Below are 17857 nucleotides of genomic sequence, written 5' to 3' on the forward strand. Positions count from 1 at the left end.
GGGCACTGTAAAAAATGAATGTTGGATGTTTGAGGGCCAACCATTCGGCCTGACATTCTTTGAACTATTTTAATATTGTTAAATGCAAATTAACAATTTCATGAAATAGTTATTGAAGTGGCATACTTTTCATTTCTTCACATAGAAAACAAATACATCTAAGGTTATATTCAAACTGGACGCATTTGGTTTGCACAAAGCGAACCAGAGTTCGTTTCCCACAATAATCTGGAATAATTTTTCAGTCCAACAGTTATTGGACTTGTCTTTCATTGCGGTCTCGGTTTGTTTCCCATTGGGCTAAGCTCCACTTGGTTCTGGGATTTCTCAGTCAAAATAGGCATTGTGCTCGAACCGGAACAACTGAACCAAAATGGCCACCATAGCCGCTCAGTATAGCATGTAAACAAAGCAGCGGAGCAACGACGAGACAGCAACTCATTGAAATTTGATTGGATTAGAGCAGAGCCTGCATTCATTTGATCACATTTTAATGAGTTGCTGTGTCTCATTGTTGTGGTGTTATGGCATTGTTTTTAAGAGAATTCTGTTAATGAAACTAAAAGGTTGCTTTTAGGGTGATGTCACAGCAGCGCTTTGCCCGTGCCGCATAACAAGACACAGAAAAGCATGTAAGAAGTGTTTTCAGCTATGTTGAGATAAACGTTAATAAAAAAACAAGCAGTTGCACTCTTTTTGATATCATTTGATATCATTTGATAACACGACAATCGTTGCTTGACATTTGTCCGCGGCGGCTCATCTGTTGCTCCATTCCTATTGTGTTTACATTGGCTGTTTCGGTTCAGTTGTTCCGCTCCAAGGATGGATTGTTTTTAAATTGAGGATTTTCGGAGCGAACCGAAGTTCAGTCCAATTGGAAATGAACCTAGACCACCTCCAAAGATAGGTTCCGAGAGCGGTTCCTGGTCCCTTGCCAAGGTCCACTTGGGTGGATTCAGACTAAAAATTTGTTCTGGATTATTGGGGAAAACAAACCCTAGTCCACTTAAAGCAAACTAAATGTGTCCAGTCTGAATGCATCCTAAAACTACTTTTAACATGACATAGAGTACTTCTCGCACTGTTTTCCCAACAATCTATGTGTCATAAACCCTGAACAGCACACCTTCTTCTTCTACTCAGTAACCACTAAGTAGCATGCCTCCACTAGACCAAAGTAGCAACAAAAAGTGCTGTGCCTGATGCTGATACAAATGTTCAAAATCGGTCTGCGGAATATAAAATTAATCCTGACAAGGATTGCAAAGCATGGGACTTTCATTTTTCTTTCTCTCATTGCCCTGCCCTCATAATTCTGGGCCAATGACTGAAGAGATCTTCAGTCACATGCTTTTGTATCGACGTTTGGTTAAACCCAGAAATCTCCAGGGGAAGTCAGTCTGAATGCAGACCAAATGCAAGGTTCAGGACTCAATCCGAACCAAGTAAAGCCAATTCGGTCCAAACCAATGGACTTTTCCAGTCCCTTAATATGGTTTTACCAAAATTACTGTAAACTTCCCGATTAGCTTGTCGTAGATAGCATGTCTTGTCTGCTAGTCCCTCTTGATGTTTAACCCCTTGAAAACAGCCACAGTTTCTTGGCATATGAGGCAGATACAGTTAAATGAAAGAATATGACAATTTCCATTTGTCCTGGAACTGGTGGCCCTCACTGTCAACTTTTCTTTTTTATTTGCAGTTGACATTTTAGAAATGTGTTAGAAAGTGTCACAGAAGTGTCAAACCACAGTGTTACCACAGGTTAACAGCAAACTGAATTTGGCCCACCACAATCAAGAAATCGTACACGCAGTTTTTAGAAAATGTTTGGGGCCACATGTTATTAATTGCATGACAGGAGCATGTTGGCCGGACTTTGGACATGCCTGGTCTAAAATATCTGCTTTAAAATTAAACTGTTATGTATTGGGTGTTTTACATACCTAATAGTTACTCCTCTTTTAAGAATTGGGCGTTGTAAAAAGTGAAAAGAGGACGAGATCATTGAATTTTCTATGTTTCTGTGGATGTGTGTGCACATGTTGCCACTGGAAGGCGCTGTTGAGTGATAACAATACTTGTAATATACTGTAAAGTCTGCATCAGAGTTCCAAAGTGCAAAAATTGTATTTTATTTTCACTAAACTTGCCTAAATGCGGCACGTTTGGGTCTCTGTCCTGCTCCTAAGATGGTCACAAGAGGTTTGAAAATGCACGGCTCACTGTGCTGTAGATAAAAACGGGAATAAACGCGCCAAATACACCCTGCATGGTGCAACTCCGAAGACTCACAAAAGAGTCCTGCGTCTTTAATGTATATGTGGCAACAGAGGGATTGCAACGATAATGCTGCTGGGGCGGCAGATCACTTACTTCTGACGCTTCAAACCCTCAGGGAGTTGGCTCAAGATTGCTTGTCTTTGATAAGGTCCTCAAAATCGTAGCAGCAACTTCGCGATCGGGGAAAAGACTAGTAAAAAAGGCAGCGAAATAAAAACCAAGCGAGGGAAGCAACACGCCAAGCAGCATTAATTGTACATTCAGCACCGAGTGGGTAAAACATAAGCTGATTCTCAAGCGCTGTGTGTTTTTTTTATTCGGGGGACGCAGAAAGCTGCAGTTGTTTTTATGCATCTGCCAGGACCAGGCGGTCGGTTGGTCCCTTTGAAGTGAACTGCTCCAGCCTCGCGGTTCAGTTGGTGTTGGAGTCAGCTACAGGAGGGACCTCCGCGCGGCATGGCTGCCTGAAAGCACAGGGAGGAGAAAAAGAGGAGGGGGAGAAAGACAGAAAAAAAAGAAAGCGATACACATATATTTTTTCCTTTCAACGCATTTTTTTCTTCACTCAAACCCGAACGGACTGTATGTGGATACGTCTCGGAGAGCAGTAATGTGGATTACACGCGCGTTTTGTGGATAAAAAAAGAGTTCAATTCGAAGAGCTAACTCGTGGATCGATGGTAAGTTGAGTACGTGCCTCCTCAAAGTTGCCCCCATTGGAGTTCTCTTTGATGTGCTGCTGAGTCGCCTTTGAAGTAATTAAACGGGTTTTTTTGGATGTTAAGACGTTAAAAGCTTTATTTTAAATTGATCTTTTGCGATATTTGTTTAAATAACTGAGCGGGTGTTTTTGAGTTGAGGGGGGGGGGGGGGGGGGGTATTTTTAAATTCGCTTCGAAATAATCATTTTCTTGTTGAGGAATCCCCACCACCACCACCCCCAAAAGATCTGAGACTTTCTTGAGGCTTTGCATTGTTTTGCCTCTAATGTGGCATCATTTCAAGTAAAAAGTGATATTTTGAACTTTCGTGGAGTTGCTGTTCAGTCCGCTTTTAGCTGATAGATAGACTAGAGCTCCTTTCATGATTGAAGTGTTTCTCCGTCCTTTCCTGCCTGTTCTTGAGCCTCCTGGAGTACTTGGAGCTCCGTGAGGAGCACCGCCAGCTACTAGTCCATTCACTATTTCGGTCACGTTTCCATCTCTTGGAGTTGATCGGTGTCCTACAGGTCCTGGAGGAGGGTGGGGTGGGGAGAGGGGGTCTCAATTTTAGTCGCTTGAGATTAAACGAGCAGGAATCCAGCCAGGTGATTTTATTTATTTATTTTTTGGAGTCGGGGTGGCAGGAGGACCTTGTAGGAAGTAGCCTCTGTTCTGAAATCCACCCTGATGCTTGATGTTGAGGAGCTTTTTTCTGATGTGGGGTTCCACTTTTGGGTCTGCAGAGGAACTGCTGTTTATGTAATGCTGCTGCAGCGATTTCTCCTGTTTTCACTGTAAAACTCCCTCCCCTCGTCTTTGAAGCGGAGCGGATCTGGTTTTGATTAGATCAATACTTTGTGTTTCAGAGAGAAGACGTGCAGCCGGAGAGAAGCCCCCCCCCTCCCACCCCCCCTGCTGACATAAGAGAGTGAGTGAGGAGATTACAGTAAAGCTGAAGAGGAGGGGGAACAGCACACGGGGCTCTTCTCTCCTGCAGCCTGCAACAGCCATGAGCCGGGTGCTTGTGGACCACATCGCCAATAGTTTCCGAGAAGATGCTCCCCGACCCCCGGTGCCCGGGGAGGAGGGCGACGCGCCCTGCTGCCCCGGCAAACCCGCAGTGATGAAGCCCCTGGAATCCCCCAAATCGCCTCTGCTGGGCTCTCCGGTGTCCTCGGCGAGGAGGAACGAGGATGGTCTTGGGGAGCCAGAGGGGAGTGCATCCCCGGATTCGCCGCTCTCCCGGTGGACTAAGTCTTTGCATACTCTCCTTGGAGATCAGGACGGTGCTCTTCTTTTTCGAACATTCCTGGAGCGGGAGAAGTGTGTGGACACTTTGGACTTTTGGTTCGCCTGCAACGGCTTTCGGCAAATGGACCTCAAGGATACCAAAACTCAGAGAGTTGCCAAAGCCATCTACAAGCGCTACATTGAGAACGACAGCATAGTGGCCAAACTCCTGAAGCCTGCCACTAAAACGTTCATCCGGGACACGGTCAAGAAGCAGCACATCGACTCCGCTATGTTCGACCAGGCGCAGACAGAGATCCAAACCAACATGGAGGAGAACGCATACCAGATGTTTCTGACCTCTGACATTTATCTGGACTATGTGAGGACTGGGGGAGAGAACCCGGGCTACCCCAGCCTGAAAGTTGTCTGTGGATACCTGCCCACGCTCAACGAAGAGGAGGAGTGGAGTTGTGATTTCAAAGCCAAAGCTCTGGCTGGACTGTCAGCTAAAGGACCACGGGGCTCCACGCCCATGAGCGCCGTGGACGTGATGGAGAGGGGATACAGGTATGTTTACAACACCTTCTGATCTAAACCCGCAAAATAATACAGAAGTAAACCAACATCAGAGAAAACCTTTCAGTAAACTCTTGTCTGCACTGCCCCCACCTTCTGCGTCCTCAGCAGCAGTCATCTGCTGGCACACTCCTGGATTTCTGGGGCTTTGAAATAGTTTTGCAGACTAGGGGATCGTTTTCCAGAGGAAAGGTTGGCAGAGCTGGCTCTGGCCCCAGCCAGCAAATAATGGATGATGGCATTGCTATGCTATGCCTCCTCATGCACCACGCTGACAGCTATTGTCCAATAGATGTGTAGACAGCCCCTCCTGTCAAAGTTTAGGGTCAAAAAGTGGGATGTCTGCACTTGTTGCAGGTGCTGGGCTACTGCCAGGCGGTTGTAGACGGGGATTGGCTGCGTGGCGGAGTTTGGCTTTAGTTGGACACCTGTTGGTTTTTCTGATGAGTCCTGTTTTCTCATGCTGGTCCTTCTTCTCCTCTTCATCTCCTTTAACCCACTTCTTCTCTTTAAAAAAAACCCCAGCTACAGTACAGAATCAACACCTCCTCCCCTCTGTCTCCTTTCTTGTTTGTGTCATTTCTCCTCAGGACCCCCCCACACCCCCACCGCAGTCTCCACTTTTATCTATTTTCCTTTTGAAAACTCAGGATGGGGACTATGAGGCATGCTTTTTGAGTGAAAATGAGGGCAAAGAAAGCAGAAAGGAAGGACACAAGGAGGATGCCGGTTTATTTGGGGGGGGGGGGGGGGGTAGTTCTCCTGAAAGCAAGAAAGAGGGGGGAGAAAGGATAAATTGAAGGGGGGAGCTGAAAGAGAAGAATGCAAGGGCCAGCTGTGTCAAATACCTGACTCCTTGCAAGCTCCCTCTGAAGGTCAGCCTGGAGCTTGGGGCCTGAAGCTTTAGTCATGCTGTGTCCCTCCCTGCTCATGGAGGCACCTCCCCACCCGCTGCTCTTTCTCCCCTTTCCTTCCTCCTCTTGACACACTCCCATGCTTCCAAACTCCACACTTTTTGGGGAGATTACTCCCCCTTTCCTGCTGTAGCATGGCAGGAATGCAAACCCAGCAGGATGTGCAGAAGTGAAGCATGGTGGGAAAGAGAAATCCTGACATTGAAGATGTTTTTTTCCCTCCTTGTGTGTTGTTACCAAACAGTGTCATTTTATTGATTACGATTGATCACAGACCAAATAACTTCACGTTGCTTTTGCTTGAATGTCCAAATCCTTACAATGGTCCTAAATCATCATGCTCATGGTGTGACCTCTTCAGATCCTGCAAGAGGGGAGACTCATGCAACCCCTGCCACGTGGGCTCCTTTGCACCTGTCAGCAGCACCAATGACAGCGAGGTTTCCAGTGATGCCTTGACTGACGATGCCATGTCGGTGACTGACAGCAGTGTGTAAGTCAACCTTATCCAAACGTGCAAGTCAAACCACACTTTACGACTGTTGAAAGTGGTGGAAAAGAATGAAAAACGGGCTGAATATTTTGGGATCTTTTGACAGAACTTAGTGCATATATCATCCTGGAGTTTTTGGAAATTTTTCAAAAACCTGATAAATATTTGTAAAAGAAATGCTCATCTTTTCATCTAGAGGTGTTACTTGCTCAAAGTCTGTTATGCTGTACACCTTCCAAAATCACATTTCTTAAATGTTTTAATGCAAAGTTCTGGATTTCTTTGGGGACACACCGCCTGGTCTCTCAATTATCATCAGAAAAATGTCAACGGTTATTAATTTGCTACTAATAGAATTTTCTTAGTCTGTATCTTTCTATGAGGACGTCAGATTATATAAATCTAAATGTCATTTACTTTCTTTTTTTCTTCACATCCATCCATTCAAGTGCTTCTTTTTGGGGTTTCTAAACACTGAATGTCGTTGATTTGGCTTTCCACGTGGTTCAGGTGTGCTTTTGTATGTGCGTTTGGCCACGTTCTCCTTACTCGGCTTCATCACGTGCTCCTCAAATGACACGGTGCTGTGAAGTCATTGTGGGAAGCTCAAGGTCGGGGCCATTAGGTCAGCCAATTTTCAGAAAAGTAATCTTTTACCATGTAGGACATGCTCACATGGATGATGTCACTGATAAGTAGGGTCTAAGGGATTGAAAATGGCAACGGTTCAGGTTGTGTTAGGTTGTAAGTAACTGCCAGCTGTAAATGTGTTGGTTTTTTTATTTTTTTTCTACAATAGTCTCTCATATCTTGGCTGTTAAAGAGACAGAGGCACATTTAGTCCTCTTTGCTGTACTTTGCCCAGCGCATCATCAAACGTGCGGGCCGCTGGGACGCAACTACCCCGCCTTATTTCCCGCCCCCCCCTTTGGCCTTGATCAGAATATCTGCCTCTGTAGGTCAGTCAAAAACACCCATAAACATTTGAATATCATTTACAGATAAAGAGAGGAGGGGGTAAAAAGAAATAGTGTGTTTAGAGGGGGGGGGGGTAGTTGGGAAGAGAAAGAGAGCAGTGAAGGGGGACTTTTTTTTTTTTTTTTGCTTATATCTTATTTATGGATTTGCTTGGACGCTGGGGAATGTAGCTGCGCAGACTTCAAACATTACCTTATCTTACAAACCAGCCTTTTGATGTGCGGAGATCAGAGGCTGGCTGCGGCAGCGCTTGCCAAATGAAGATTGGGAGTGTAGTGTAGAGAGGGAGGGGGGCGGCGTATCTCATGCGAATGACTGTGGTGTTTCAAAGCAAAAGTGGAAAAGTGCTCCTCAGTTAGGCTAGGTCACAAGGAAGCGGCTGTTTTGCGCGATAGAAAAGACGATATTTTGAACCGTCGAGTACAATAGTCAGAAGCTGAGGCTTTGCTGAACTGTTTGATTTTTGGAATTATTCCCTTCCATTTAACTAGGTAAACTTAGGGGTAGCACATTCATTTATTGTAAAAGGTATAATTAGTAGCTAATGCTGACACCACTTTATAAGCCATTAAATTTAGAGCAGTGTGTGTGTGTGTGTGGTGGTAACAGGAAATGACCAGCAGAGCACACAGTGTTGTGCTGGAAGCCACAGCTGAAAATGAGTGTCATTTCTAGGGCAATCAGAAGCTCCTATCAGTGCACCCTCAACTGCTGCGACACACATACAAAGCAGAACCTCTGACACCTGCCAGTACTGACTTTGCTCCCAGATTCATCCTGAAAGATGAGAATCCAAATGAACAGATTAAATAAATTGGGTCCCCCCCTCCCTCCCTGGTTGGAGTGTTTGATCTGTCCCATCGACTAACAAGCTTCTTCCTGAACGACTGTGTGGTCTTTAATGATCTCACTGATTGGGCAATTGACCTTTCACGTTGTGTCTGCACGCCTCCAGAGACGGCATCCCTCCATACAAGCTGGGGACCAAGAAGCAGCTGCAGAAGGAGATGCAGCGCAACATGAGGATGAACAGCCAAGTTTCACTGCCTGCTTTCCCTGTAAGTATAAACAACAAAGTCACATACATGCAGAACTGCACATTGGCATGTTCAGAAGTCTTCTTCGGTCCCACGGTGCAATTTCCATACCACCCTCCGTTCTGGATCTCTCTTGCTTCTATGAATAGTGCAGTGCAAACTGTATTTGGCATTCGCAATTCAACAACACCAGCAAAGATCTGAAGAATATCCTCCCACTCAGACATGCATCCACACACACACACAGTTGCACACAAGCAAACACCAGCTCTTCACTACCTTTGGTGTCACCTACACCCCCATTAGGGTTCCTTGAAGTCTGCGGGAGACGGGGAGGTCTCTAAGCTGTTTATCGCCACAGCGCTCGGAACACACCAGGGTTTTTCTTCCCCGCCGATGCTGTAAATATGGAGAGCAGAGAGAGATGAGGAAGATCTCTGCAGCTTTATCCCGAGGGCTCTGAAATCAGCCTGCTTCCCGAACAAAAACACAAAGATGCTCGCACGCACACGTGCGTGCACACGCGCCGCTTTGATCCGCAGATGAATGGAGCAGACGCAGAGGGAAGTGACAACTTCCAACAGAGCTGGCCCCCTTTTTCCTCCACAGCTTTGCCACCAAACCCCCCCTCCCCACCTCCTGTGCTCACACAGAAATGCTCAGACAGCCCCCTCCCCTGAAAGCGAAGTCTGAGCGCGTCATGTGAGCTCGCTGCAGGTCAGAGGGGACGAGGTGGCTGAGGGCTTTGGAGAAACTAACTTCATGGTCAGAGGAAAGCAGGAGAACAGTTTAGAAAAAAAAAGTTTAGATTAATATGTTTTAAACATTAGACATTTTTACTGTAAAGATTCAGAGCAAAACTGGATCTTTATTTATTTAGTTGTTTGCTTTTATTTTTATCCTCCCCCCCACCCTCTTTTTGTCAGATTTCTGTTTTTTGGCAAGGCCCCGCCATTCCCAGGATGCATCAGCCCCAGGCAGCATCAAACAGCCCTCTTTTTCATCACTTTTTCTTCCCTTTATAACAACTACAAAGAAACTTGGGAAGTTGGGGGGGGGGGGGTCACGGAAGACCCGGTACAAAAAAAATGCTAATGTTTTAAGATGGATGCGAATGCACTTATACTGTCACAATACTGTAATTTGAAGGAACCCAGTGTGTGACAAGGTGGAGGAATAAATTACCTCAACCTTTCTGATCTCCCATCCTATTTTAGCTCCTTTATCTCTGTCTTTTCTCCATTTTTTTTCTAGTTTATCCTGTGAGCACACATCTTTGCATCTCGACTTCTCCCATGTTTTTTTTTTCTTTTAAAATCCCTCATCCTATCCTCTGCAGAGTTCTCTTCCACCCCCTGTTGATATGTGGCTTTTATTCCTAGATGTAAAGCCACTGCTTCCCATCAATCTATCCCTCCTTCCACCACCCTATCCTCCCCTACTGGGTGTTTGATATTTGACGAGGAAGCCTTTGAAGTGGGCTGACTTTAAAGAGGCCTGCTGATGATGACAGGGGGAACCAGCCGATGCCGAGCCCAGCACGGCCGTAAACCGGGCCTTCTGAATCTTAAAACAACCCCGTAGCCCTGGGTGCCAGTCAGAGTGCCCTGATCATTACTGCCGATGCCTGGATGGTGTGTGTGTGTATGGAAAGGATGAACAGAGGGGGTGGCGACTGGCTTGAAAAGTGAACTAACTGCTAATACTTGTCCTCTCCCCCAAAGCGCACCCAATGTCCCCCCAAGGCGATGATCCCCATGAAGCCAGCAGAGTTTGCGGCTCTGCTCATTTCTCGGCTGGAAAGTCTGAAGGAGCAGGAAAATGGGAGCTCTCCAAAACAAAGGCTGCAGCAGATTCAGGAGGTTGGTGCAATTGTTTTTTTAGAAGTGGACTTGCCAGTATAGGATGTTGCCTCCGTCACTGAAAAACCTTCTTGTTTGTGGCAGGAGGAGGAAAGAGAAGAAACGGAGATTGATGGAAGCGCTCCTCAGCTGTCCCCGCATCCTTTGACCCTCCTCTCCGGCTCCTCTGAGGAAGATCCCCAGGCAATCCTAGACGAACATCTTTCCCGAGTCCTGAAGACCCCCGGTTGTCAGTCCCCTACCATGATACGACACTCGCCCTGCTCCAGCTCCCCGGAGCACCGGGCCTTCAGCTGTGGAGGCTTTGGAGTCAAGGCTGTGCTGAGGGCTGGGCCCTCCACTCCGTCTGTCTTGAGCCCTGACCAAGGAGGGTTCGCTCTGGCCATGGGACCCAACAGGACCCTCATCAGCAAGCAGAGCACCAAGCACATCCACCACCACTACATCCACCATCACAGCGGTCCCAAGTCGAAAGAGCAGATAGAGAGGGAGGCGGCCCTGCGGGTGCAAGGCGTGTGCTCCAGCAGTGGAGAGCCACGAGCTGCTTATCCACGCAGTCGCAGCCTGGGCAGGGAGATGTGTGGGGCCCCCTCAACAGACAGCAGCGTGGGGTAGGACACCTTTCACTCTAAAATTGGTTTCTTTGAAATTCTTTGACTGGATGAGATTTTAATAAAACGCCATTTCTGCTCCTTTCAGGCGTTCAAGCTCACTTTCGAGACACGTGTGTCGCTCAAGTGGGGAGGACAGTGTCGCAGAGCGATGTTCGAATAACTTTGGACCCTTACTCCCCAGCGACACCACAGACCCCACGCAGAACGTGCTGCAGTGGATACTCGAAAGTAAAAGACAGAGCAGGCACAAGACTCACAGGTGAGGATCGCTCGGGTGCTTCGCGCCTCCTCATTTCTTTTTCCGAGCTCCACGTCAGTAAAACAACACCTCCCGTCTTTCCTCGCAGTGCCCAAAGCACCAAAAAGACCTTCGGGGGCCCGTCAGCTCAGACGCACACATGGGGTGGAGGTGGAAGCTGTGCTCACCTAAGGAACCACCAGCCAGCTCAGCCCTTCATCCAGGACCCCGCCATGCCTCCCCTGCCCCCTCCCAACACTCTGGCCCAGCTAGAGGAGGCCTGCCGCAGGTTGGAGGAGGTGTCTACCAAACCGTCTAAGCAAAGGTACAGAAACAGAGTCTGTCCCCACAGAGGTCTGCAGACATTTTGGTTCCGGATGTTTGGATCACGTCGCTCAACTTTCCTGTTGTTCTTTTCAAGGCATTTACTGTCTGGGATCCAGAGAGACAAGAGCCACCAAGTGTCTGTCCAGGGTGGGGGCCCCGTCCCTCTGTTTGTAGCCAGCCCCAACCTGGTTGTCCTCAACTCCAGTGGCTTCAGTCTCCAGTCAGAAGAGTACGATTCTCCTAGCTTCCTCCCCTCTGCTCCTCCTCCTCCTCACTTCAGTGTACTTAGACCCTTTTATGTCTTCTTCCTCGTTACCTGTCTGCAGCTCTGCAACCTATGCTCACTCATGTTCAGCAAACACACACAAGCTGCTTGGAGCCTATATGAACCTTTCCACACATTTGTCTATCAGTTTGTATGTGTCTTTTCTGTTTGCATGGTCACCTTTTCATAAGCACATCCCTTTCCTCGGCTGCTCTTTAGTGAGCCTGCAGTGGAGCGGGATGAGTGCAGCTGACAGAGCTCCTCTGAAGTGGGCCTACAAAGCCTTGGACATGGCTGAAGGGGAATTGATAACACTGTACCGCCTTCTCTGCGCTCACATTCAGAATACACACTCTTTCCAATGGGCTGAGAGTCACGCGCTCTGTACTTCAAATCAAGCTCTGTCATCTCTGCACTCGTCCTGAAGCCATAAATGTAGCTCCTGTTGAGGCTTTTCTGCCTCTCATTTCATCATTCATCTGTAAGAAGCTTTTTTCCCCCCTCACACTTAGCCTCTGTGTGTACTGACAGGTGTAAAAAGGGCTTAGGAAACCCTGCCAGGAGCAGCGGGGGGGAGACGGTGGTGACGTATTTCTTCTGTGGTGAGGAGATTCCTTACAGAAGAACCATGAAGAGCCACAGTCTCACCTTGGGTCACTTTAAGGAGCAGCTTCGGAAAAGGGGCAGCTACCGGTACGTAGAGTGGCACGCTAGGCTCAAGCTACAAAAGTCAAGAACGTGCTGGTTGAACCTAGAGCAGGGTTGTCAAACTTCAGGCCTCGAGGGCCGGTGTCCTACATGTTTTCCAACCAACCTGCCATTGAAGTTCCTTTTTGGCTAAATGCACTTGATCCAGGTAACGGCAGCCGATAAGGCAGGATTTCCAGAAAACCCGCAGAGGGAATGTCCTTGAAGCCTGGAGTTTGACACCCCTGCTCCATGGTGTTCACACTGTACAAGCAGGGAGGGGCTTCGTCTTTTTTCTGCTGTTCACTAGTGCATGTCCACCACCTACAGCTGTAAGAGGCTTGGTGTGAAATGTCCAAGAGGTGCAAATCTGGTGAATCTTGCTCCAGGCTTTTTCTTTCACAGCTCTATTCTGATATATGAAGGACTTGGATGTCGTAGAATTCCGGCCGAGCACAAACGCAGAATGTTTTCATGGACTTTTCATTGGAAGTGGTCACTGGAACGTGTGTCATTGGTGTGAACGTAGCTTTAGAAATGTGAGTCAGTGTAGCTTATCTAATCTAAAGTATATAGGACAAAGGCAGAAAGTAGAGAAAAGGATAAATGTTTAGGATCCAGGTTTGAGCGGATGCTTCCTCCATGTATTCGCCAAGTGTTTTTTTTCTCTACAGTTTGTCAGTTTGGTGCGTTTCTTCTATGTACTTGCAATAACACAAGAAAAGGACAAAAGGGGGGTGAAGGGGTTAGAGGGAGAGTCTGAACTGCTGCGATTTGGTCCCATCTGGTATTGATTTCCATGCTAAGGCATACTTAATACACCCGGCTTTGAAGCCCCAGCCTCTTTCATTTCAACCAACAAAGACTCGCACAAATGGCCAGCGTGCAAATTCTTCACTGATGCTATCAGCGGGCCCCACCACCCCTTCCTCAAAGGCCCTGTGCTTGTGTTGAATGCGGCACAGTGTTTACACATGTTGTAATCATTTTATGGATATTTTTGAAAGGCAGATTGTTAAGCGCCAGACCCGCTTGTTTTGCCCCGTCTGGGGACGGAGGCAGCGGGGCTTCGACGTGTTCTCGCAGAGAGATTTCCCTTTGATTGTTGCTGTCCAGTGGGCGTTTAACAGAAAATTTCAAACCTTTATTGTTCCGACTGACAAAGCATGGCTCAAATGTTGTGTCAATAATTGCGGGATGGCATCAGAACTCTGCGGAAACGTCTTCCTGTCCAGATGCGGGGCTTGTTACTGGGTCAACATATGTGACGGGGCACTTAGCTCCGTGTTCTCCACATCTGTCGGCTCTTCCGCCCCCTTTCTGCTCGTCTCCTTTTTCCTCTCTGGCTCCCAGCCTCAGTTCCCGTGTCATACCATCCACATTTTTTGGTCGGCGCGCTGCACAGCGCTTTAATAGCAGCCAGAGAATGTGTGGAGTTGGGTCATTTCAGCATGGCAGCGGTTCAACAAAGAACAGTACCGCTGGCCCCTGCCAAAGAATATTGGTGCCAGATGTCAGTGCAAGCGGAGAGAAAACGGGAGAAAAGATGGGGAGGGGGCGTAATCCAGCCACATAAAACATGTTCCAGTGGAAATTCAGGCCCTTTCTGTCTCTCAGCAAAAAAACATCATTGCCCTTTGAAGACTAGATGAGAAGAGTTTGAGATTTCTTTTTGAAAAGGGTTAATTTTTTTTATTTTTTTTACCCTTTTGAGATGAAACAGGATCAAACTGAGACCAGGAAGTCATGTTTAATTTCACTTTTATTCTCCGCTGTATCCCGTTTTCTGGAATTCCCTTTAAAAAAAAAAAGATTTCCCAAATTTTGAGCTTCTAAACTTTTGTCATCTAAAAAGCACAGAAAAGCTCACAAACAAACAGGCATTCCAGTCGCTCCACACACAGAGGTAATGAAGCCATTTTTCCATTACATACTTAATGAGTGGATTCCCACACCCTGCTAACCAAGCCACCCCTGCTGCTTTCTCTTCCTCCTAAATGAGGATTGGACGGGTGGGGGGGTTACATCATAAGACCCTGGTGAAGTCATGGCTGACAAGAAGCCCCTCCTTCGAATTTAGGTCTGAAACTCATGGATAAATCTCCAGTCAGCTGGGCTTCCTATTTACCCCAGCAAGCGGTGGTGGCATCAGCAGGGGCGGAGGGACGTGGTGTTCTCCTCCTCCATCTTCCCTCTAAATTGACGAAGAAGAGGGGGAGGAGCTGGTGAAAGCGCCATCTGTAAATGTACATAAGTGCACAGGATAAACAAACTGAAAAGTATTCATTCATTTCGTCTCTCTGCTGCAGGTACTACTTCAAAAAGGCCAGCGACGAATTTGAATGCGGCGCTGTGTTTGAGGAGGTGTCGGACGATAGCTCCCTGCTGCCCACGTACGAGGGCAAGATCCTGGGAAAGGTGGAGAGGATGGAGTGACTCCACACCAGCGGAGCCCGGGGGCACGACTAAGCGACTAAAGCGGAAGTTATGGACTGTTGAGCTGACAGCCACTTTAAAGTGAAGAAAATCGGAACCGTGGTGCCGGACTCGAACCTCCCCGGTATTCAGTCGGGACTCTAGGTGAATGACCACTTCGGGAAGAAGCAGAGCTGTGGGTTGAAATGTAGACTGACCTGACCCCTGCCTGCTTCTGACCGCCGACACGGGCTAGCACATCAGTAGTATGTATATGCAGACATACATGTAGATTTCATTTTATTGTTATTCCTATAATGCTCTGTAAAGATTTCTATTGCTATTTATTGGAAATATCCCACATCCTAATATCCTTCCATGGACAAGCTGCTTGGAGAAACTTTTCACTTATGTTGGATCCCTCCCCCTAAACGATGAGCTGTCTTAAACACCTAAAATGACCCATTTACTACTGCAGTTCTAGTTATGGAGATGTTCCCATACGATCTATGAAGAAAACTACAAATGTTCTAAATGTTTCTTTTTTTCTTTTTTCTTTTTTGGTCCAGCTAGCCTTGATCTGTTGCGTCTCAGTGCCTTTGTTTTGCGCAGGCATCGCACAAATAGCCTAGAAACGTGTACCAGGAGGACCCCCGTCTAAGAAGTCCTTCAGCCCCGATCATGTGTTTACACCCATTTTATTATGTACCAACAAAAAGCTCTCTAATGTGCTCCCTGTGAGTGTGTATCAGTGTGTGTGTGTGTGAGTTAAGTCAGGTCAGTCTGTGTGTGTAAATTCTGCACTGAGCTGCAGAGAAAGATGGCGATTGTTTTTAATACACTGTACATAGTGTTTCCATTGAGTACAGTAGCTGTGCCTACATGGTTTGATGCCGTGTTTCACCCAGTTTTCAGGGTCTTATCAATCCCTTGGTTTAACAAGGGGGGGGGGGGGGGGGGGTGTATGTGGAAAGGATATTTTTATGCCTTTTAGAATGTGTTTCACCACGTTTCTGTTTTATTCTATTTTTTTTGAAGGCTTCCGCGGCTCCACGTGTAAACTGTAAATTATGCGTCCCATAGAGCTCAGTTGAGAAGATGCCTCGGTACTTTAATTATTGTAATTATAAAGAGATGTAGCCTTTATTAAAATGTTCTATTTTTCAAATGAGCACTTTCTTTCCTGTTGTTTTTTACTCAAATTGTTGGGAGGGTTTGGATGCACCACCCAAACCCTGCTGTGCAGAGAGCATCTCTTTAGGTCCTGTGAGAAATTTCCAACAGATTTGCATCCATTATCGGCTCTTAATGCGCTCCCTGTTGGAAATTAAAGCCAGCAGCATTAATTTGGCCACTGGAGCTTCTGTTGTTTGGGAAAAAGGGGGAGTGGGGGTAGCAGAGTGTCTGCTAATGAAATGTATAGTTTTGTCAATCAGCTGTTTGGACTCAGTGGTTTCTTTAATCAAAACATTTAGCTAAAACTGGAAACCAGTCTTGGTTTCTTTCAGCTCATGGAATTATTAATTTTAAAATTATGAAAAAAATGCACCTCTACCACTTAAAAGCAGGCTCAACAAAAGACCCCATCTTTTTATTTAGACATCTGATTGGTCAGTTTGCACCTTGAATAACTTCCACTACAGAAAAAATATGAAGGAAAGAAACCGGGTTAGAAGGACATGTCATAAAAAGTTAGCAGAGCAAGGATGGTTATTCCTGATCGGAGCGCCAAGGGAGGAGGAGTCGCTCAGTCCAGTGCTCACATGCAGTCTATGATCAGAACCAGCTCTTTGAAGCTTTTCCTTGAAGCGCAGCTTCCTGCATCATTTCTTCATTAGATGAACAAGATAAAGGGGGTGGAGCTACATCCAAATGTGCATTCTCCTGCTGTGAACGCCCAGCATGCATGGACGGAGGAACAAACTGCTTCAAGCTGTAAAAATCAACAAGAATAAAAAGTTCATTTTTTTTCTTTCTTTGTTTAGCATGTCAAACTCAGCAAAGCAAATCGGCTTTCAGACTCAACTAAATGCAGAAAACAATTCTGTGTGATTTTACAGCAAAAAGTAGTACAATTAAATTAAGTATTAAATTAAAGTAAGTGTACTTTGATAGAAGTATACTAAAGACAAGTGCAGTGTAAGAAGTATACTAACTGACTACTTCGTCTGACTAAATTGGAACATTGTAAGTTTATAATGGTATATACAAAGTAAACTGTTAGTATACTGCCTCAACTTTACTTGTAGAACACTTAAATAGAATACTTTTTGCTAAGGAATAATATAAAATAAAACTAGCTAAAACAAACTGTCCACCTACCTGAATCTGAATGTGCAATTATTATAAACTTTGGATGATTTTATGCAGAAAACTGCTTATTTTTGTGTCACTGGAACACCCAACATTTCATTATCCGCTAATTTATTGACTAAAAACAGACTAAACTGTACATTTTATTTAAAGATAATGCAAATAAAATATGGAGGCAGCTGCACAGTCGTGCATGTTCATCTGTCACTCGCTCTTCCTTTCATATTTTCATTGGTTTAGAGGTTTGCTTACGCTGCCTTTCATATTGAAAGGGCATCGCGATATTGTTAAAAAGACCATTTTTCTGCCTTTCATCAGCAAAGGTCAGCGCATACACTTGAAGGCCATCCTTTGGATTCTTTGGAGGTAAAGTAGAGGCTCTCACGCAGCGCCGCTCCCCTGTCAGATCCCCTTTTTTTTGTGTGCGGAGAGCTATTTTAGCTGGGGGGTCATCTTTGAGAAGAATGCTGGGGTTACTGCTGCTATTCAGATGGGAAGGCTTTTTTGGGGTCACCATATAGGTGAGTATTAAGATTTGTGGGCCTTTAAAGGTTTGATCGTGCGCTTTGAGAGGCTTATCAGTCGTCAGGTTGCTTTTGGGTTGCGTGGAAATGTACATTTTTGGCTTAGACCGGCGATAAAAGCTCAGGCTGTAACCCGATCCTCCAACCTCCCCATCACTTAAGGAATCAGCTGTGGAGTGTAATGCATTGGCAGGACGGCGTGCCAGACTGCCGCCTCCCCCCACAGATGTCCTCTTATCTGCCTGTTATTGTTTCCCCTGATGATGTCTAAGTCCCTCCCACGCAGACGGCGATCAAAGCCTCCAACTGTGAACACAGGAAGTGGAACAGGCTCAAGAAGTCATCATGATGCAACAGTAGGCCTCACCTCCCCACCTAAATGAGTATCTACAGT

General features: G+C 46.3%; 1 protein-coding gene across 1 annotated transcript; it reads left to right on the plus strand.

Moving 5' to 3' along the window:
- The first annotated feature begins 2375 nt into the window (after window positions 1-2375).
- Window positions 2376-15798, plus strand: LOC101159441 (axin-2). The gene is made up of 11 exons (XM_011478216.3): window positions 2376-2966; window positions 3854-4787; window positions 6072-6203; window positions 8137-8239; window positions 9943-10080; window positions 10165-10691; window positions 10780-10953; window positions 11042-11257; window positions 11354-11488; window positions 12056-12217; window positions 14521-15798. Exons 2-11 carry the CDS (start codon window positions 3997-3999, stop codon window positions 14645-14647), a joined length of 2505 nt encoding a protein of 834 aa, XP_011476518.1. The 5' UTR covers window positions 2376-2966; window positions 3854-3996; the 3' UTR covers window positions 14648-15798.
- Window positions 15799-17857: the final 2059 nt, after the last annotated feature.

Source organism: Oryzias latipes, chromosome 8 (assembly GCF_002234675.1).
Source record: "Oryzias latipes chromosome 8, ASM223467v1".
Classification (NCBI taxonomy): domain Eukaryota; kingdom Metazoa; phylum Chordata; class Actinopteri; order Beloniformes; family Adrianichthyidae; genus Oryzias; species Oryzias latipes.